The 21,932-nt window shown below is 42.2% G+C and overlaps 1 protein-coding gene across 1 annotated transcript in view; it reads left to right on the top strand.

The window, feature by feature from the left end:
• Nucleotides 1-21,932, top strand: part of PDGFC (platelet derived growth factor C) — a 761,010-nt gene that overhangs the window by 704,326 nt on the left and 34,752 nt on the right. Inside the window, exon 4 of the mRNA XM_085641717.1 lies at nucleotides 11,456-11,663. Coding sequence (XP_085497843.1) covers nucleotides 11,456-11,663 — 208 coding nt within the window. The remainder of the gene's footprint in view (nucleotides 1-11,455; nucleotides 11,664-21,932) is intronic.

The following is a 21,932-nucleotide window of genomic DNA, read 5'->3' as shown; positions in this document are numbered from 1 at the left end:
CCCTCTGCGAGCCGCCACTGGTGACACCTAAGGACTTTATGGAGTTGTAAAGTGAAAGAGAGCAGTCTAATGCGTTCAAGTTCTTGAGCCATTGGATTGGTAGAGGATTGTTTTTAGGTAGAGAGGAGTAGCAATTCAGTCATGCTGGGGTTCAATTTTAGGTGGTTGGAACTTAACCAGTTTTGTATCATGTTTAGTGTTGCACTTAGATGGAAGATGTCGCTAAGTGACTTTATTTTGTAGTAGAGTTGTGTGTCGTCAGCATATAGGTGATGTTTGACCCCTGCTTGTTTCAGAATAATAATGAGGGGTTCCATGAAGAGATTAACCATGGCAGGAGAAAGGATTGAATCTTGAGGAACCCCTTGTGGCACTGGAACAGGCTGCGGGAGACAACTATTGATTTTTATTTGTTGAGAACAAAGTTGCAGGTAGGATGTGAACCATTTCAAGACTGTGCCGTTGATACCAGAGTGACTCTTGAGAGTCTCAAGTAGAGCTGAATGGTTTACTGTATCAAAAGCCTCTGATAGGTCAAGTAGGATAAGGAGGCATGACTCACCATCCTCTAAGGAGTAGTGAATCCCATCAGAAATATCGAGCAGAGCAGTTTAGCAGTTTCAGTGCTGCAGCCTCTCCTGAAGTCTGATTGGAAAGTGTTGTGAAGGTTGAATTCATCTATATGCTGGTTGATTGTAGGAAGACACATTTCTTGATCATTTTGGCTAGGAACGGAGGGTTGGGGATCGGTCTGAGGTTATTGAAGTCATTAGGGTCAGCACCTAGTTTTCCAAGGATGGGTGTGACTTGTCCTAGTTGGAGGGAATAAGGAACTCTGCCAGATGAGAGAGAGACATTGACTATCTTGGTCCAAAAAGGAGAGATGATATGGTTCAGGTTCTGTACTAAGGTGGAGGGTAGAGGGTCTGTAGTGTGGGATGTGGTCTTGATGTTTGCAATTATTTTGAAGACTTCATCTTCTGTCATCAGTTTGAAATCTGTCCACTTAGCTTTCTTTTTTAGTTGGAGGGGTTTACTGTTGGTATTGGTATTTCTTGGGTCTCCCCGGTCCTTGGTTGAGTTATAAGAGGCAGTCTCCATGAAGTTTTGCATGTCAGTGGAGTAGTCTTGAGTTTGGGATAAGCAAAAGTTTGATTGAGCAACTTTGTTAGACAGGGTTCATCAGTGACAATTGTTTTTTGTTGCGAGGTAAGGGTAGTGATGATATTGAAGAGCTCCCTTTCTAAATATGTTTTTTTGTAGGAAAGAAGTTCAGACCTGAGGAGTGCACGGTGTGCCGGGGAGGGGTTCTGTCTCCATAACCTTTCAGTCACTCTTAGGTGTCTCCTCTTATCATTAAGGTCTGAGTTAAACCAGGATCTGAATTGGACTTTTCAAGAACTCTTTAGTTTGAGAGGGGCCACTTGGTCAAGAACATCAGTCGTCACTGAGCTATAGAGGGTGGTGAAGTCATCTACGGAGTAAAGGTGAGGTTGGAAGTGTAGATGGGCGCTGATCCTGGATTCCAGCTCCATTAGTGGGATTTGCTTGAATTTCCTTGTCCAATGCATGAGTTTATTTACTGATGCTGGACAAGGACTGGGGTTTGCCTTGAGATAGAACCGTATTAGGTGGTGGTCAGACAGTCAATGGGTAAGAAGATGTCTCTTAAATAATGGCGATTTGCTATTTCTATGTGTGCTGCAGACATCCTTTCATTATGGTGCAAGGGAGTCTGCGTTGGCCACAAGTGCTAGGGAAAACATAGGGGTGCACCGTATTGTTGTAAATATGGTGCATCTCTGCGTTATGGAAATGTCAGAGTGTGACGCTGCAAATTTTGCCGTAGCTCCATGCTCCATCATTTCCATGTAAATATACCCCAAAGTGTGTACTGTCCTTAAAAGAACACAGCTCTTGCATTTACGGTCATGCCACAATGTGGCAGTAAGATTTTACAATAAATGCGACTGTTTGCAAAAAGTGTGACATGAGCATATTTAGTTTTAAATGGAAAGTTCAATGTCTTTTTCCCCATGGTAATTTAAGATACACCACTGAGCGTATCAGTATTTTGTATTTTCTGGCCAGTGTCCTTTTGGTTGGGTAGGACCAAATGTTTAATTAATCGTGGCTTACTGCCAGAACTGCAAAAAACATACTAAATGAAATACCACATCCAATAATGACAATTTAAATATAAGGTGCATTCTAGTGCTAACATCAACCGCTGGCCATTGTCCCAATGGCATTATCAAATACTGCTGACACTGATTAACACTTTCACTGTTGTGATATTTGCATTCATCAGTGCTGTATTTTTTGTTGTTAAATCACAAGTACATGTGCGGTCTCTTGGTGCGTCCATACACATAAAATGTTTTTCTCCCAGCATGTTCAGGGCTTCGTATTGGTGACAGACCTGCATTGATTTCCCACTGGAGTCTGGAGCTATAATGAAAAATATGAAGCTATGTTCACTTTGTTAACACATTTCCTCAATAGTTAATTGCATTTCTCGAAAGATATAAATCCTGGGATGTTAACCAAGGATATGTTGCTCTGAATTTCTAGAGTGTGTCAATACCAGAAATGTGTGGGCGTTCCTAATCAATTTTTGTAATATTAGTGCAGATCAGTAAATTGTGGCAGAATAACTGTTTTTGTTGCATTGTTTATTTGATGACAGGTATTAAACTGAGGTCTGTATGGTAAGTAGAAACTCTATATATTGTGCCATTCTGTACTTCCTAAGGAATCAATCCGTTTAAGCCAGACTCCCTTGCCATGCCTGAGTGCCAGGACATGCTCAACATGAGTTTGGTGCGATTTGTTTAAAAAACATGATAATTCATTCAGCCTTTGTCTGCCAAATCTTAACCCCATCTGTATTCTTCTGTGTCCCCTAAGCATGGTGCTACCAGACATGTATGGAGTTTCTTTGAGTTTGTGGTGTCCACAAGAGGTAAACCGGGTGCGGTACATTTGGGAAATACCACACTGAATTCACCTTGGAAATTTGAATAACAACTGAAAGCACAAAGCGTTTTTGCTTACCTGTCTTTTGGTCCCAGGTTATCAACCCGGAGCTGTATGGAACCATACCGCAACCATATATTCTTCCACATTATACATCGTACGGTTTCTATAGTTCGATGCCAATCCATCCTTACTCTGATTGGTTGGGTGGGAGAGCACACTGAATAAGATGTTTGTTAGATATTTTAGCAGTTGTTTTTGAAAACATTATATTTTCCATCATTCTCCCTTGCAAAGGAACATATTCCTACCAAGGCTTTACCTCAAGCATGTGTTTGTCTTCTTGCGGGGGGGGCACACACACACACGCGCACGCACGCACGCACGCACGCACGCACACACGCACGCGCACACACACACACACTCACACACACACACACACACACACGCCCACACACACACACACACACTCCTCTCACTTCTTTGCATTGAGAAGAAAGAGCTGCATGTCTATACCCCAAGCTCGACCTAGATACTGCATTGCACTGCATCATTTAGAAAATGCAGCGATACATCGTATTTACAAGAATATGGTGTACCCCTGTGTTTTCCCCTGCGCTAGCGCTAAAAAAAGCTGCCTAATGCCAACACAGGCACTAGTCCCATAGTGCAAGGGTGTCTGTCTTGTAGGGATGATTGTTTATATGCAGGAAGGGACACCTTAACCTGCGAGTTAAATTTGATAAGGGACACTTTCCTGCAAATAAACAATCTTTAAAGGCGATTTGCTCTTTCTATGTGTGCTGCAGAATGCAGCATACATTGAAAGAGCTAAAACAAGGAGAAATAAAAGTATTTCTCCTCGTTGCACCAATCTAACGCCTGCTATTCAGTGGCATTAGTTTTTGGTGCTGTCTCAGATTTACAGATCCTTTTAAATCTGGGGCAGCGTCAAAAAGCAATGGGTGTTGTGGTGGAACGCCCACAGCAACACCCATTGCCCGCCCCTTTAACGCAGATACATGCGTGAAAGGGGACTATATTTACACAGTAGCGTTAAGCCATTGAAAGTGGCTTTAACGTCGCTTTGTAAATATGGAGCAGGGCATTGCGCCAATGGAACGCTGGAAAAAGTGACGTTCCAGTGGCACAATGCCCTTGTAAATATGCCTCCCAGTGCCAGTCCTACCCCCACATGCACAATGGCATTATTACCAGGTGACCACTTAATGCATGTTTTAATATCATGTGATAGTTTATTTTAAGGTGTTATAAGATGCATTGAAGGCACATGCTGAGAATTGACTTGTTTGTTTTGGAGACTTAAGATTAATAACATGTAACTGTCTTTGACATGTATAGCATGGACATATAACCACAGCATACATATTTTGCTGTGCTTGATTTCAATGTAACATATTGGCAAGCGGTAGATGAATACTGTGCTGGCGTAATTGTCAAGTGTTTCAGTTACATGTAAAGGTGAGACTGATCATTTATGTCATTAATGGAGACGTCCTTAATGCTGGAATTCTACATTGCCTACAACACCCCATAAGAACTACAAATGTGCAACTCATGTCCATGCAAGGACATCGCTTCGCCTAGCGTAGCTTGTCAGAATTGCCACAACGCATCTCCAAGTTAGGACATCTCCTCTTCCAGTGTAGCCCATCAAAACTGCTGTTGCTCAACGCCTCTCCACACAAGGACATCGCCTCACCTAACTTAGCCCATTGGGATTGTAGATGTGCAACACATCCCCACACAAAGACCTTGCATTGCCTCTGCTGCGCAGCACATTGTTGATGCAGGACTCAGCCTCTCTTTGTAATGAGGATTCAATTACTGTGTGAACCAGACCTAAGTATGACCCTGTAGCCAGTCAACGCAAACTTGTGAATTTGTCCCGGTCCTGCACAACCAGATAAACACAGTTGACATTTTGTGCTTTTTGGCATCATTTTCTGATAAAAAAAAGTTTGGAATTCCAGATCTGAGTTTCTACTAATTTGTTTTTTGACATTTTGGTCTTGTTTTATTTTAAACCTACTGTATTTTTCTAATTCGGTGTGGGATTTTTCTTGTGTTGTGTTTTCGCTTTATTGCTGTGTGAAGTGCTGCATAGGTACTTTACACATTGCCTCTAAGTTAAGCCTGACTATACTATATGCCAAGCTGCCAGAAGGTTAAGCGCAGGATAATTTGGGGTTTGCTTGTGACTTCATCCTGACAAGGATTGTGGTTGCTACTTGAGTAGGGATTAACCACCCTCAACCGGTAACCCAATTTCTTTACAAACAGCTTTCAATTTTTGAAGATCCATGTGTGCTATGATACATCATGCATTGCCCAGCTGCATTGACAATCAACACACCAATCAGCTCTCCTCCTTCATAATTTACAGTGCTATCTCTTCAGTATCTAGGTTGTATCTTGGGAATGAGTCCATGCCACCTGTGCCTTAATTCCTAGACACAGTCTCTCTGACTGTGTATGTCATCTTCTATGCATTTGGATGATCCAGCTAAGCCTTCAGAAGTTCAGGAGTTTTTCAGAGATTCAGCTTATCCTCTCAAAACACATTCTTGTGCCCATCTTTTTCTTATGCAGTACCACTTTGTATGCTCATTGGGTTCTTCTCCACCCATATCCCTATTCGTCGGTGGGTACTGCAGTTGATATGCCCAGCAGAACTGGTGGTGTCATTGCTGCCACTTCTAGCTGTTGACACTTGTCTGGTTCCTCCTTAGGTTGTTTGTAAACAGAGGCCTCATGCATCCATTGAACAGACATGGGTAAAGGGCGAGCCTTGCAGAATGCCTTAATGTAGGATCATAGTAATGGAAGTAAGGGCCATATGTAGGTAAAACGTGTTTTGCGATTCTCTAATTGCAATTTTTAGGGAATCGCAATTAGAGAATTGCAAAACGGAATGTAGGTAGGATTAGCAAAATATTTTGCAATTCCAACCTATTCCTTATTTGCGAATCCCAAATTGAGATTCGCAAATAAGGAATACCTTGCCATTCATTCCTATGGGCTAGAAGGCCCATAGGAATGAATAGGAAGACATTCTCAATTAGCGATTCTCAATTAGAGAATCGCAAATTGAGAATGCAATTTCAAGGTTGCAAGGGTGTCAATAGGACACCCTTTTGCACCCCTGAAATAAACATGTGTGCACATGTGGCGCACATACATGCGCTAAGGGCATGTATGTGCGCCACAGGGCACTTTGAAAAATGCAAAAAAGTGAATTTTTCAAAGAAATCGCAAATTACCACCAACCTGAAGTTGGTGGTAATTTGCGATTCCTTAAGCCAAAATCGCACAACTTGGGTGCTTCCTACATTGCATTTAAGGAATCGCAATTTGGGATTCCTTAAATGCATTAGCAAAATAAGGAATCGCAAAATTTGCGATTCCTTATTTTGCATGTGGGTTTTTGTGTGCTACATAGCACACTCCCCAAATTGCAATCGCAAACGCCGAAATTTGGCGAATTTCAGCATTTGCGATCGCAATTTGGCTTCCTACATATGGCCCTAAATGTTTCCATCTGTACTATGGTCATAATATTTTCTAAAAATGGAATTACATCAAAAAGTTCCTGCTTATGTCAGCCACTGAGCCTAATCAGTCAAAAATGATGGCTTTTTTACAGTGTTTAACCCTGCCAACAAACCCAGCAGGATTAGTATTCTGTCCGATCAGTGACAGAATATCGGAAACACAAATATTGCGTGGACAGAATATTGTGTCAAAGATATCGAGGACAAGAATATTAAGATGGTAAGTGGAAATAGGTAAGCATAAATTGACTATTCTTAACTCAAGATCTACGTACCTTGAAGTTATATACATCATCATGGTACATATATCTGGAGTTATATGTATATATATATATATATATATATATATATATATATATATATATATATATATATATTTAGTAAAACTTTACTTACCCATAGAAAATGACCTAAATGATATTCTTGTCCTCGCTATTTTTGACACAATATTCTGTCCCACGATTTTTGTGTTTCCATTATTTTGTCCAAATTCCAAGCTGTCACTGACATTGTAAGTAGATTTTGTTTTATAATACCCAATGACACTGTCTCTAAAAAAACTGTTAGAAATTGAAGTTTTGTTTTGCTGAGGTATAAACCCAGGCCAGGCAGGAACCACAACTAGTCAGGGTCAGTTTTGTACACACTAAAGGATAACTTGTGCTCACCCTTTGGTAGGCTGGCACAGAGCAGTCAGGCTTATCTAAAGAGGCAATGTGTAAAGTTTGTGCAACTGTTATCCCCTCAACAGTTGTCCACTCTCTCATTGGCCGGAAAATGGTGGGAAGGCCTAGAGGGAGTTAGGGTATGGTAGCAGGGTGGCACGTACTGTATTTTCATATTTGTTATAATGTGCTAAAGAGGGAGGTTAGAGAGGATGGCAGGTCACCATTTTGTACTGTATTATGAAAACGCCATGGCCAGAGAAAGGTGGTGGAGGATGGTAAGGTTATTTTCCTGATACCTTAGGATTGGAAATTACATCGTTGACCACTCAACTTTCAATCTGATTGTCTATGGTATGACAGGGAACTGGTAGATGGGTAACAATCCAGGTATTGATATCCTCATTCATATGTGTTCTACGTACCTTCATTTGAGGTAAGTCCCATGCAAATAGTTTTTTTACATTAGTCCCAAGAAAAACATTAATTTCAAGGAGATTCTCATACATTTATCAAATTGTCAACAAGCAGTAGCCATATGCTAGATTGATCCAGAGGACAATTACCCCCCAAAAACGTTAAGGTTAAAAACACATCTTAGTGTTGCCATCACCTGGATGGGACAATGGGCACCCCCATAAACATATATTGGAGTGGTCTCTGGTGGAGGAGAACCATATGAAAATCAACAGATGGGACGAAAAGGTGACTGATGACCTATCTGACTGGAGAGACTTGTGTGACACACTCCTAGATCTGGAATTGGATGTCACTCCAATGGATAGTGACAACACTGACAATAGTGGGAGTGAATACACTAGCAGGAGGTCCTGTATGTTTCTGTGGTGCGAGTCTGGCTGTTTCCTCTGGGGTATTGTGTGCCAGTGTAATCGAAAATGTATACTGTAAAGCTATAATTGAACTATCTATACCTCATCTTCCACCATATGCACCATTGCTTGCTACTACTAAGTTGAAAAAAGAAAGGTTTAAAAAAGAATGTTAAAGACACCTTTTCATATGAAAGTTGTACCAAAAGTGGCAAGAAATCCAAAGAGTTGGAATCATTTTTTAGATGTGATTGGCTTCCAAGACCCTGTGAGAGTAAATCGACATAGTTGAGCTACATTTTCGTATTGAGGTTTACCGTTCAATTTAGTCTAATTATTTCAGACATATTATTCATCACTGGATAACCTTTGCCGAAAGACAGGTATAGGAGTTTTTGCTGCTTAGATTGGAGAGACGAAGATGTGAGAATGAACCAAATTCGAATAAAAACATTACATTAGGGAATGCATTCTGCATGTATCTGTCTTCTCATTATCTATCTTAGATAAGAGGTACAACCAAAATATTGTTACTATCCTGCTGTACATTCACAACAGTTGATTTTTTAGGTCGAGGACCGTCCGGTCTGCCGAAGGCAGAACCGGAAGTCGGAGATTTAATGTTTTGGAGAAGAGGGGCTTGAACCCGCCTCTCTTCTCCCCTCTTCTCCATTGGCTGGCCTCTTGAATGCTGGCCAGCCATTGGAGAAGAGGCTTTGTCACTCCGAACAGGCCCCGTCCTTCTCGGATTCGGGGGCGTGTTTTTTCGTTACTTTTCTAATTATCTCCTCCAGCCAATGGCAAGAGGAGAGAAAAAGAAAAACACGCCCCCGAATCTGAAAACGCCACTGCGTTTCTCCGAGGCATTTCTGCTTCGCCTCGGAGAAAGGCGGTGGTGTCCCGGCGTCCGGACGCACAGTAGAGCTCGAGAACAACAGAACGTGAGGTGCAGCAGCTGAAGGAATTTTAATTGCTCACAGTCGATTTGTTTTCCAAAAAGGCAACAGCCTCAGTACTAATGAATTGAGGTTCGGTGTTCTAGCACACGTAGCGTGACTGTGTAACACTGTTCCATTTGCAGCGCCTGTAGGGCTTGTTATATATCAGCAAACTGTTCCGGGACTTCTGGAGTTACCAACACCCCTGGCAGTGCCCTGCGTGCACATCTATCCGAGTGGCGCGCAGGTACTCGCCCCCTCCCACGGACGCACTCCCTCTCCCTGGAAGGACGGGCTTTGAAATGCAGAGCTGACGTGTAGTCAGTCACCTCCGATGCCTGGCTAGGAGGCTCCGGTATGTCTCAGCCCCTCCCCGGCAATCATCGGCCGCAGGCCTGCTGGTACAGCTGTCGGACCTTCACCTGCACACAGCCGAGGACACTGGGCGGCGTGAGTAGATGTGTTATTTTAGGCAGCACATACGACCTCAAGAGGTAAGCTTTTAAAACTGGAAAATAAATGTCAGACTGCGTACTCTCCGTAATCTCCACAGCAGCTAACTAAAAGGACAGCCTCCCTTGCGGGGTGTCTAAAAGTCCATCACTTCAAGGGATCGCATTAGACTTTGATGGGGTAATGAGTGGATTAGTGCCCCTCTTGTTCTCTCTGGTGTTGAAGTGTGAAGCTAAGTGGAAGTCATAACACAGCGCTGTAGCCTGTTGTGGGAAGTGATGGGAAGTGGGACGGGGGTCCGGCCGGTAGATGCCATCCCCCACGGCTCTGTGGAAAGCGGATAACGGCGCTGCTGCCCTGGATGGTCAGCAGAACCACAGCTCCGATGAAAGGAAGGGGAAAGCGCACCTCTAGCCCTGAACAAAGGGAAATTACAGCTTTCGCACCCAATAAAAGGAGCAGCGGAACTCGAGCTCTGGACAAGTTGGACAACTGGCTGCGAATATTGCAACTGGTGCTCATGTAAAGCGCTCTGATACCTTCAAGTCGAGGTAGCGCTATATAAACTGCAACAACAACAAAAAGAGGAACATTAGAAACTCAGCCACGAATAGAAGGGGGCGGGGGGGGGTGCAGCGCGAGCTCTTAATAATGAGACAGTAGAGCCCTGGGTGTAACTAAGGGGGATTCATAGGTTCTAGCTCTGGTTAGAGGGTATACTAAGACCCATCTCTGATTCAAAGCACAGTGGAACCTCCACTCGGAATATTGTTAATGGAGTGCTAGGTCTGAATACAGGGCATCAGAACGGCATGTTTGAGGAGAAGAGATAGTGGAACTCCATGCCCGAATAAAGGGGCGATTCATCCTTAGTTTTGACTGAAGAAGTTATAAAGGAGAGCCCCAATTCAAAATACAAGGCCCTGAGGCTACCACAAGGCAACCTAAAGTGCTCAAATAAGCACGGGCAAAGTCGGTAGTTCTACTGTTTGGCTGCGGAAAATTTGGCTTGGCCAGTGATTGTTTTCTTTTTTTTTTTTAAACTGTCTGTTCATCCATGTGCACACATGTCAGCCATTTTGAATTTTTTTTATTGTAAAGTTTTATAAAAACAATCGAAGATGAGCATCACACATGCACAGGAAGGAGTGGTTTTTTTCAATGTTCTTTGGAAAAGTCAAAAGCATTCAAATATGACAGTCAGCACTTGCAAAAGTGTAAACATATGCACCCCCTGGTTGTCATTTTGAATGTTTTCAAACCCTATTAAAAATGGGCTCCACTTGCAGTGCTCAGCAGGATGCTGTGCGTTGCATGGAGTGGTGAGGCCGGCAGTAATGACTGGGGGGCACCCAGGCCCTCGCTAATTAAAAAAAAAATTAAAAACTAAAAATGGGAAACAGACACTATGGCCCACAAATCCCTAGCACTTGAGGGGACTATTTGGTGTGTGGGTCACAACAGTGTGCATCTCAAAGAAGTGAAATAATGGCTACAGTGGGCTGCCTCATTGTTCCTTGCAGTAGAATGTAGTGGTTGGAATAAAAATGTGAAAGACACAATAGCAGACCAGTGGATTCACGAGGCAGGGAGACTGAAAGCCACTATATGTGCCTGTACATAAATATATACTTTTACTAATTTCAGAACGTCTTGGATAGAGCAAGAAATAAACAACCCTAAATAAAACGAAATGAAGGAAAAGTACTGGTCTGGCCAAACTTGACACGAAAAACAATTCCTGGTTGACTTCACGGCTTCAGCAGGCGCTAAAGGGATCAAGGCAACAGCATATAATGTTCTATGGCTGCATAAAGCTATTGACATTGTAAATAACAATGCTGTTTCTCTACATGTTTTAAAAACAAAAACATAAACAAAAATAATGTCATGAGCAATGCCAACAGCTCTAACTTTAACAATGCCGAGACCGTTGCATTGTAAATGCTTGTTTTTCATGCAGCGCTGACAATGTTTTTTTTACCTCTCTATAACTGGAACTTTTTCTTTTTCAGCACCACACAGAGCCTGCGAGCCCTTCTGAGCTACCCCCTTCAGCCTGGCCAATAGATCGGCTGAATGAAGCAGTTTCTGGTTTTGGTACTGTGGAGGAGCTTATAAGGTACCTTGAACCAGATAGGTGGCAGCTGGACATTGAAGAATTGTATAGACCAGCATGGCAGCCAGTCGGGAAGGCCTTTATCCAAGGAAGAAAGTCCAGAGGTACTCCACTTCTGTGAACTATGATCATGTGTATCTAAAAATCTATGGTTTTACAAATGGAAGTACTGTTAATTACATTCACTTTTTAATCTTTGATTTTGTAAGCAAAAGAAAATGTTAATTTTGTTTTACATTACTTTTTTATTCAATATTCCATTTTGACACTTCACAACTGCATCAAAATATCCTGTCTGATTGGTAATTGCTTAAATGCTTTAACATTGTTGTTTGGCTAGTAATTTCTCTAATTTCCAATGAACGCTGATAGCCATTTACCAAATATTGGTTCACTACATAGTGCATTTTCTTCCAATGTGCTTAGCAGTTATCTATTATTTTTATGAATTAGGTTGATCCACATGTTTGGGTTCAATGGTTCTCAATGTTCTCTGTATTTCAGCATAATATTGCCAGGTCTCTTATCTTTGGTAACCTTTGGTCTCATAGAAGGTGTTTAAAGGGCATTGGCTAATGCTTCTCTTTGTAATAGATTATCAAGCACTCATAACAATGGCCCTGGATGCAGGACTGTTAATCTGGTAATTTTTTATTCCTCGAATTAACCATACTTGGAGTCCAGCTTAATTCCTTGGGTGTGATTTCACTGGTGACATTGGTTGTTCTGAGTCTGAAGCCTCTGGTAATTTCTCATTCACCCCCAACGCTCTCCTTGCAGATTCTGACTGCTTTTCATAGGGAATCATTAGAAGTGGGCAGTAATTCTCTGAAATCCATAATATCAGATGGGCTCAGTAGCAGGAATAGAGCCCTATTAGGAATGTGCAGCCTCATATAATGCAGGCCTAATTGATGCTCTGGATCCCTGAGATTGTTTTCCACAAATGTGTATAGTTTAATGGTTCTCATACATTATTTTCACTGGTTCCTAATGCAGACAAGCTGTGCCAACACCAAGTTGGGGATTTTTGGCTGCTAAAAGTTACAAATCAAAGAAACATCTATAATTTAAAAATGTGTCTGAATATGACAAACATTTCTACTTATGTTTTAAAAAATAGATTTGATTCTGGTTTTGATCTTACATAGGTATGAATTCCTTAATAGCATTATCACTTTAGATCATGGACCATAACTCAAAGTAACTGTACTATGTTGACAATTTCACTGTAAGTGCAATGGAATTACCAACATAAGAAATTAAATGAAATTGTATTTGCAAACTGCTTGTGCCATCATGCCCCCATCATAATTTAATTTATAATAATATTTGAAGTCTTAAAGAATTAGAATTACCATCTAAAAAAATAAGACATAATCTCAATTTGCTCTAGGGTCTCAGACGTCTGAGGTGCTTTGCATTTTCCTTTGAATTCATGCCAAGTGGTATTTTGTATTAATCCGAACAGAGAGAAAAATTAAGTGATCCCCCATGAGGATTTCCAAAGCAGAATGGCCGTCTGGTCTTGCTCTTCATTATTATGGCATGGGATCATATGATGAAGGAACTCCACTGGGCACCTGAGAGTATGTGTTTTTATCCGTCACTGGGCCCGATATGGTCATGGCTTCACCCACTTACAGGACGGCAAGCCAGTAGCAGTCGGTGAACCATATGCCTGCTTGGAAATGGTACCTCAAGTTGGATGGTTGCTGTTGGTACCAACACTGAGATCTCTGTAGAATTTGAGATGCCCAACATTGGCTCTGTCTTGCTGTATTAAAGGGGACTAACCTGGATATCCCTTTCATCACTTACACCACCCTATTCTCAATTGGGATCTTTATACCATTTCATTTGCTCTTCTCTGCAGTTCTCGTGGAGCCTTTAGTCTGTTTGCACTTCATGTATTCAAATTCCTTGTAGACCCATCTGGAGAACAATTTGCAACTTATTCCTAGCTGGGACATTCACAGTTGTCTAGTTATCTGGACTTACGGCTCACCAAATGGCACCTAGGATCAAGGGCCAAGTAGCAATATGTAAAATTAGATTTTTCTCTGTAAGGCTATGCTGGTTGACTTTTCCTGCAACAATATTTCTTTTGAACAAATTAGTTTTTTTAAGGCAGTGTTCTTATCCCGCAGGACCTGCTTATCGTCATATAGGTAAAGGTCAGTCAAATTAACTTTGTCAGGTATTAATGTAAGAATTCACAGCTAACCAAACTCTTGGGCCTGGTCAGCTGGGTTGCTCTAGATGGTATCTCTTTTTTGGCTACACACATTCCTAGTATTCGTGTTATCATAATAATTTGCAGTAGTTTAATTGGATTTTAGTTTTGTAGCAATATACTTACATTGTATTGTGGTGTTTCAGTTTATGCTGTTGACTGTTCGTGTTTGAACGAGTGAACCGCCTGTGTGCAGAAATAGTGGTTATGAATTTTTTTTTACATTTGTTATTCATCTTGTATCTAATTTAGATAGGCATGCTACCATTTAGAATATTAATGCCATTAAGACCCTGGGGATAGCTCACTAGGCCAACAGACTGGCAAATACCAGTGTCCCCACCATTCTGATACAGGACCATGTGCCCAACTGACAGATCCCAGCCTGCCTGGTTGGGGTTTTGGGGCTGTGAAGGTAGTTGCCTCTGCAGCACCTCTCTTCTCAGCACTGAATATTTGCTGAATCGGTGCATTGTTTAAAGTGCCTACTTGGCATATTTTTTTTGTATTAGCAGAATAATTTTCCAAACAAGGAGTTTGCTTTCTCAATACAAAACAGTTGCCTTAATGTACAGGGAGGTTTGCTTCTACGGACAGGAGCAATTTCACATGTTCCCTGCCCATGTCCATAATGTCCTGCATGGCAGCCATGGGCAGAGAAAATACATTTTGGTTGTCCTACCCCAAGAAGGACAGGATGGCCATAAGTGTGACAAGGCAGCCTTTTGGAGAATGAGCCGCCAGGTCAGAGGTTTACAGTGTCAGAGCAAGAGACTCTACCAGTAAAAGCCTAGAGCTTCCCCAATTCAGAATCTTTGTGGCGGAACAGCATGTCCTCCAGCTCCACTACATCTAAATCAGGCCTAACATCTGACTTGCACAATTGGTCTGATGTACAAACCTTTGGTAAAATGGCTCTGCTGATGTTGCATTTCTCTGATGTGTCCATAGAACCTGTATATTAGATCAAAGGCTGATGTAAATTCCAAAGCTCTCTTTCTCCATTGTTATTACATGAATGCTATTAGAAATGGGAATCCTGGTCGGCTGAGGTATGCACTCAGACCAGGCAGGAACCACCACAGTAGTCAGGGTAAATTAGCTACTCACGAATAGATAACCTGTGCTCAACCTCTGGAAGCTTGGCACAGAGCAATCAGGCTTACCTAAAGAGGCAATGTATAAAGTATTTGTGCAACACACTTACACAGTAACACAATGAATTCACCACTAAAATACTCAACACAGGTTTAGGAAAACAGAGAATATTTATTTGAGCACCATAAGACCAAAACAACAAATATTCAATCAGTAGAAGTCGAGATATTAATTTTTTAAGATTAAATGCAAAAATAGTGCTTAGAAGTCACTAGCAGTCAAAAGGATACTTGAGGACTTGAGGGACCAGTGCAAATCCAAAGTTCAGGCCCACCGCGATGGAGGGCAGGCACGCAGGGCCAAACTGAGAAAGTACCTTGTATGGAGCAAAGCGCTGATGCTGAAGGTTCGATGCGTCGATCTTTTCCACGCAGTCGAGTTGAGGTGCTGTCGCCGAGATTCACTGAAGAGAAGGCAATGCATCATTGTCGAGCAGCGCAGTGTGCTCATCGGGCCACGCAGGCTGTAGAACCACTGAAGTCGAACAGTCTCTGCATTGGCGTTTAAGGGCAATGCGTTGGTTCTGAACTGCAAAGTGGGGACAATTTGAGGGAAATTTGATGATTTTAGGCTGCAGAACCCACTTCTGAGGCCCAGAACGACAAGGGGGCACCTCAGGCAAGGGTAGGACTCACAGAAGGCAGAGTCCAGCAGCACCAGCAGATTTGCAGGAAGTCTTTTGTTTCCCCGAGACATCAGAAAACAAAAGGCAAGCCAGCAAACCCTTAGAGATCAATTGGAGGGAAGGCAGATTCCAGCGCCCCTTCAGTAAATTCAGCAGGCAGCAGCAGCACAGCAACAAGCAGAAAAACAGTCCTTCCAGAAAAGCAGTCCAGTTGAGTCCTTTAAGCAGCACAGCAGTCTTTCCGACAGAGGTACAGTTCAGGATCAAGAAGTGTCTGATTTTAGGGAGTCAGAGACCTAGTACTTATACCCAAACATGCCTTTGATGAAGGGGGTGACTTCAGGGCAGTGCTCAGAAGTGCACAAGAATTCCTTTAAACCCAGTCCTGTCTGCCAAGCTATCTGTGTGGGGGAAAGTCAGTGCTTTGTGTGTGAACAGGATACAACATATTGAAGTGTAAGTATCAGTCCCTCTCATTCCTCCCTGCCCAGGAAGATCCATCAGAATGCAGATTAATGCAGATGAGTGCTCAGAAGGAAGATGAGCCTCACCTTCCTGTACTTGTGGCTCACTAGAGGGAATGCACAAAGTGAAGCTGTCACCTAATCCAGACATTAATTGGAGCTCGGCTGTCAGGCACATAGAGCAGTAAGTGCAGAGAAATGTCCATTTTCTAAAAGAGGGATTTCTAAACCGGTAATGTTAAATCCAACTTCACCGGCAACGAGCTTTTATCATTACCATTAAAAAGATCTGAAACATGAAAAGCTACTCCCTCTGATCAGGAATTGCAGCTTAAAAGAGTATTAAGGAATTCCCAATGCTGGCCTATGAGAGGGGTTGGCCTCACAGTAGTGAAAAATAACATTTGCTGTTTGTCACTACCAGGACATGTAAAACATAAAAGTACTTGTTCTACCTTTTATGTACAGAGTAGCCTGCACTTAGGGTTACTTAGGGCCTACCTTAGTGGTGACTTGTATGTATTGAAAGGGGTGTTAAAGGCTCAGCAGGTAATTTTAAATGCCAAGTCAAAGTGACAGTAAACTGCACACACAGGCACTGCAGTAGCAGGCCTGGGACAAGTTTGAAAGGCTACTTCTATGGATTGCACAATCAGTGCTGCAGCCGTGGAGTACACAGCCTGGGTATATGGTATATCACTTTACAAGGCACTTACTATTAATTCAAATTAATTCAAATATGAAAATCAGGAAACACTAATGTCATCAAGTTTATGGAAGAAGCACATGCACTTTAGCACTGGTTAGCAGTGGTAAAGTGCTCAGAGTCTTAAAGCCAATAAAAGTACTTAAGCAAAAAGAGGAGGAGGAAGGCAAAACGTTTGGGGTGACTCTTCAGAGAGGACCATTTCCCCCAAAATGTCACATAAAAACTCACTAAAAGTAATCCTTTTCCCGTAAACAGAGCCAGCATTTATGAGCAAACCAAGACGATTACACGCCTATGTTGAAATGTTTATGTACTGCAGAAATAAGATCTCCAATTCATTAATGTACCACATTAACATTATTGCATGCAAGAAGCATCAGCATATCTTGTGCACCAAAGACCTCTTTGAAGTAGCTATTTTGAGCTGAGGTCTGACTGGTTTTATCTGCAATTCGTCACAGAGTCACGCTTGAGCCAATAAATCATAGTTGTCAGTTTTTCATGTGGAGGGAGTAAAAAGGTATGAAAATAAAAATGTTAAAATTGTGTGCCAAAATGTGAGTGCTTTGTAAATTGCAAATCAGAACTGGTGGAGTTTAAATTAAAACAGCAATTTTAAGGAAGTTTTCGTTGCATAATCAGGCCACTGCTTCCTAGCACACCATTGAACTGGGGAAAGATAAAGGGTGCAAACATTAAAGCTGTGCTCAAAGTTTCTCACACACATGCAAAGGAAGGCAGGTTACAGCAGCAAGAGAAACAGTAGCTGAGTCAATTGCTTACTGAGGGAGATGGGTGGCCAATGTAGTGTGCTCCAGTTCTCTTTGTCCTGGTCTCCTTTGGGTCCCTACCACAGCTGCTGTGCTGGTAGGCGAAAAAGAAAAAACACGCCACCCCTTGCTACATACATTAACCCCTTGAGTGCCCATGACGAGATGATCTCGTCATGGGCCGCGGTTGCGCTGTGCCCATGACAAGACTATCTCGTCATGAGCCCCGCCCGCTAATGAAACGCCCGGCACAGGGCGTGGAAAGGGCGGGGCACACAAGGGGTTAATAAGTCAAATTATCTTTATTTGTAAAATAACTATTGGTTGAGGCAATGAATTAACCTATATGGGGGCATATTAACAACGCCCAGCGATAATTATCGCTGGCCGTGATCGCAGGCTATCTCTGGTATTTATTGCCCTGGTAGCGCGTTATTAACAACGCGTTACTCCAGGGCGACAAAAATTCCAGAGATAGCGAGGTTATCGCCCTTTTGCAGGGAACATCGCTGGTTTTCCAGTAATGTTCCCTGCAAAAGGGCGATAACCTTGCTGATACGACCCACAGGGTCGTATCAGCATAATCCACCCCCTATGTTAGGGATGGCTAAGTCAGGATTTTAGCAGACGTTAGGTTTTGGCGAAAACGTCCGTTTTCGCCAAAATCTAATGTGTGCTAAAATCATGTGAGCTGCCTTGTAAATATCGCAATGTAAACATCAGCGATATTTGCAAGGTTGTCCACCTTGGGTACGCCCAGTAACGCCCACTTTGCATCTCATTGGAGATGCAAAGTGAAGCGTTGGGAAAAAGGGTGCTAACATGCGATTGTGCATGTTAGCACCCTCTTGTAAATAGGGCGCTGGTTTTATCTCCACTTTTCTGGCTTTGTAAGCCAGAAAAGCGGAGATAAAGCCCTTGTAAATATGCCCCATGGTTTCTTAAAATGTTTAAATCTGACTTTGTATGTGTTTGTTTCTCCGTATATAAACACATTCTCAGCCACTCCTGTGCTCTCGCACCCATGCTGCATACTTGCCCTTTGTGGCCTCACCAGTTTTATCTGTAAACCATTGTGTGCCACCCCCTTAAAAATTACTTCTAGAAGCACCACTGCAATCACTGCCTCATATATACCATCAGAGAAAATCACAAAGTCCTAAAAACTTCAGGAAATGGCTAATGAAAGCTGTAGTCGGTACATAGCAGCACCTTTTAATGTATTGCAGAAGTTACATGTTTTGCAAGCCACGTGGTCAGTAAGTGAAGGACTCATCTGCAGTTCATTTGCTGTGTAATTGCATGCACCGTGTCCAATGCACCCCAGTGCTGAATTGGAGCAGGCTTTTGCCAGTGCTCAGCACCAGCACTTAATAGTCAACACCAGCACTTATGACAGTCTGCCACATGGTGCTGCTGTTTGTTTAATTTAGAGATTAGCACAATAACAGCTGTTTAATAACTCAATATTCATTGACTAATTCTTGCCTCCCAGGCCACTCTTGTAGCTTTGAGTGCTGGTGATAGTCTGAACTGTCACACTTGTAGGAGTGTGATGGTTAGTAGTTGTGTTTGTGGTGTCATTGGCTGCGCTGGCAGGGGCAATGGGTGGCACAAGCTGCAGTGGCCTCCTGACGAGGGCACTTATTTTTTTTTTACAAATTAAGCACTGACACCCACTCCATACCAACATGGCCCATTCCATGGATATAGGGTTCTTGCGGACCCCTCTCACCTACTCCTCCCGCAATGTCTCCTCCCCCTCCCCTAGTTTAAACCTGTGTTACACCCCAGTTCAAGTGACATATTATCTATTAGAACCCATGGGATACACACATTGTTTCATATTTGATCAGTTCAGTTCCTTGCTGATCCTACATCAGTTTCTGCCGACGAAGTGTGATACCACATACTGTACTATGTGCCATAATTGCCGAAAGATCTGTATAATGTACAGTATATAATCTCTGAAAATGTCAATAAAAATATGTTACAAAAAAAAACAAAAAAAACCTATGTAGTTCTATTTCACTGCACTCCTTTTGAGTTGGCCTGGATGTTGTCTTAAAATAAAGCAGTTAAATTCCTTTCCCATGCTTCCTATATTGTTTTTCACTTTTCAACTTCAAGTACTGTGCTTGAAATGTTTCCCCGTGTCCTGAAGCAACCAGAGTTGTTTGATCCAGCACATTATTTTTAGATTTTATGTGCACTCGTCGACGGGCTTTAGATAACATGTCAACAAATAAGAACAACTCGTTTGTGACAGTTATCCCATGAAAAGAAACAATCCACTTCGACATTGACATAGACGTTGTGCTGTGCTGGATAAACATATTACAGCGTTAGCACATTTATCTTAGCAGGACCCCCCTCACGCTGCATTACCAGGGTGCAACGCGATAGCTAAGAGTTGAAAATGTGTCCCAGTGCAATCATGAAATACCATTTGCTGTCGGAAAAGCAAAATATTAAGTTGAAGTGAATTTTCTTGCACCAGACTTAGCTGTAGTTCTGTTTTTTTTTTTTTACATATGTCTCTCGTTTCGTGGTTTGAATTTAATTGAACTGGACACAAGAGATTTTGATATCAGGGACGGGATGCATGTTCAATTTGTAATGTGAATCTGCACTTTTCAAGCAGCTACAAAAGTTGAAGTACTTACTTACAGAGGAATATTAGCATCAACATTCGATTCGGTAGAAAAGCATACCGCAATATACATAAAACATATTGATTGCAATTCACCTCTGTCAAATAGGTGATCAGAGGGATTCAGAATTCAGTTTCAAGAACTAAGAAGTCCTGTTTTATGTTATGCAGTTTTTTACTAAAAAGGATTTTTATTTCTTGGGTTTCTTAACTTGAGATCTATTTTTATTATTAAAACTTTAGAGTGCACTTCAAGGAACAGGTCAAAAACAAATGCTTTAAATAATTATTGCTCTTTTATAGTGTTTTTCTTCTGTTTTTCACAACCCATCATTATCAAAATCATGGTAGTAGTTTTCTGATATCGACAGTAGCATCACATATCTCAGTGCTATAAAGAACACCATGTTCTTCTTCTTTCAGTTAGCTTCAAGCCTCTCAACAGACTTTACCCCCCCACATTGAAACTTCCCAAAGGCCGACACATTCATAAAGCGACAAAAGATAGCTGCATTATGGTACAACCAGCAGTGGGCAGCAAACAGTGAATTGTTGTAGCTGGCATTTGCAAACACCATTTAGCTTGTAGGGTAGACAGTGTACCACACAAAAAATGCATTTTTAGCTGTGATGCTGATAATCATTACATCGTTCATGAGTCCCCTCATTATTTTCACGCATTTAGAATTTCATTATATTGCAGGAAGAGCACTTCAGTACCCCAGATTTCCTCTCAAATCATCATCAGTAGCCATTTGAGTGTGTGCAGCAGACAGTGTGCATTTTTAGGTTGATCCTGCGATAGCTTGCGCTAGGGCATGTGCTCTCGCTTGCAAGACTCTTGTATTCAATAATGGGCTTGAAACCTGCCCATAGCTTACCATTCGTTGGCATCATTGTCACTCTTCTTTGCTGAATTTTTATTGGGCAGCGCTTCCTAGTTGTCACTTCCTTTGCTTGCCCTGGCCATGAACCAAGTGCAGATGAATTAGCTATTGATTAGTGAGTAGCTTGCCATCTGCTGCTCCCACAGGAATTCAGGTACTATTTATGAGGTATGACACAGTCAATGTTGGCCGCATCATAGCTCTTCTTTAAACTTATTTAAGTAATGCCATCCTCTCCCTGTTTCTTCTCCCCTCCCTCTCGTCCCTGTTTCTTCTCACCCCTCCCACCTGCTCATCTCTCTTTTTTTTATTTAACTTATTACCACCCCCTCAGTCCCTGTTTCTTCTCATCCTAAAATTCTTTCTCACAGATTAGGCTCTTGCTCACCATATTTCTGCCTTTCTCCCAGTGCTCTGTTGTAAGTGCATGAAGACAGGTAAAAACTTCAAATAAATATGAAAAAAGGCTGGAGTAGGTGCCCAGACATCTCTCTTCTGCTTTATTGTGACCTTGTACTCTACTTGACCTGCTGACTTGTGTTGGTGTCTGTCTCCTGCTGTTTTTCCTGTTAGCTGCACGTTCTGCCCTCGACTCAGTAGCAACACTCCCTTTGTCTGTGCTGTTGGGCCTATCTGCCCCTGTCTTTGTTTAAATTTTCCTTTGTTCATCCTCTGTTTCTCTTAATTGCCCCTTATTGCATCTTTTGCACCTCTTTCTGCTCCGTTTTGTATCTTGGTCTCTTCTGTCAGTTTTTGCCCCAGACTTGCGCCACTGATCACGTTTTCCGACCTTCCCACTCCCACCAGACATTCCCACTCTCCCCACCCTACCCCTTGCTCCTCCCACTCTCCATGGTTCTTATTAATGGAG

This window comes from Triturus cristatus, chromosome 2_2 (genome assembly GCF_964204655.1).
Source record: "Triturus cristatus chromosome 2_2, aTriCri1.1, whole genome shotgun sequence".
In the NCBI taxonomy this organism is placed as follows: domain Eukaryota; kingdom Metazoa; phylum Chordata; class Amphibia; order Caudata; family Salamandridae; genus Triturus; species Triturus cristatus.
Note: the sequence above shows the minus strand (reverse complement) of the source record. Positions and strands in the feature narration are given on the sequence as shown.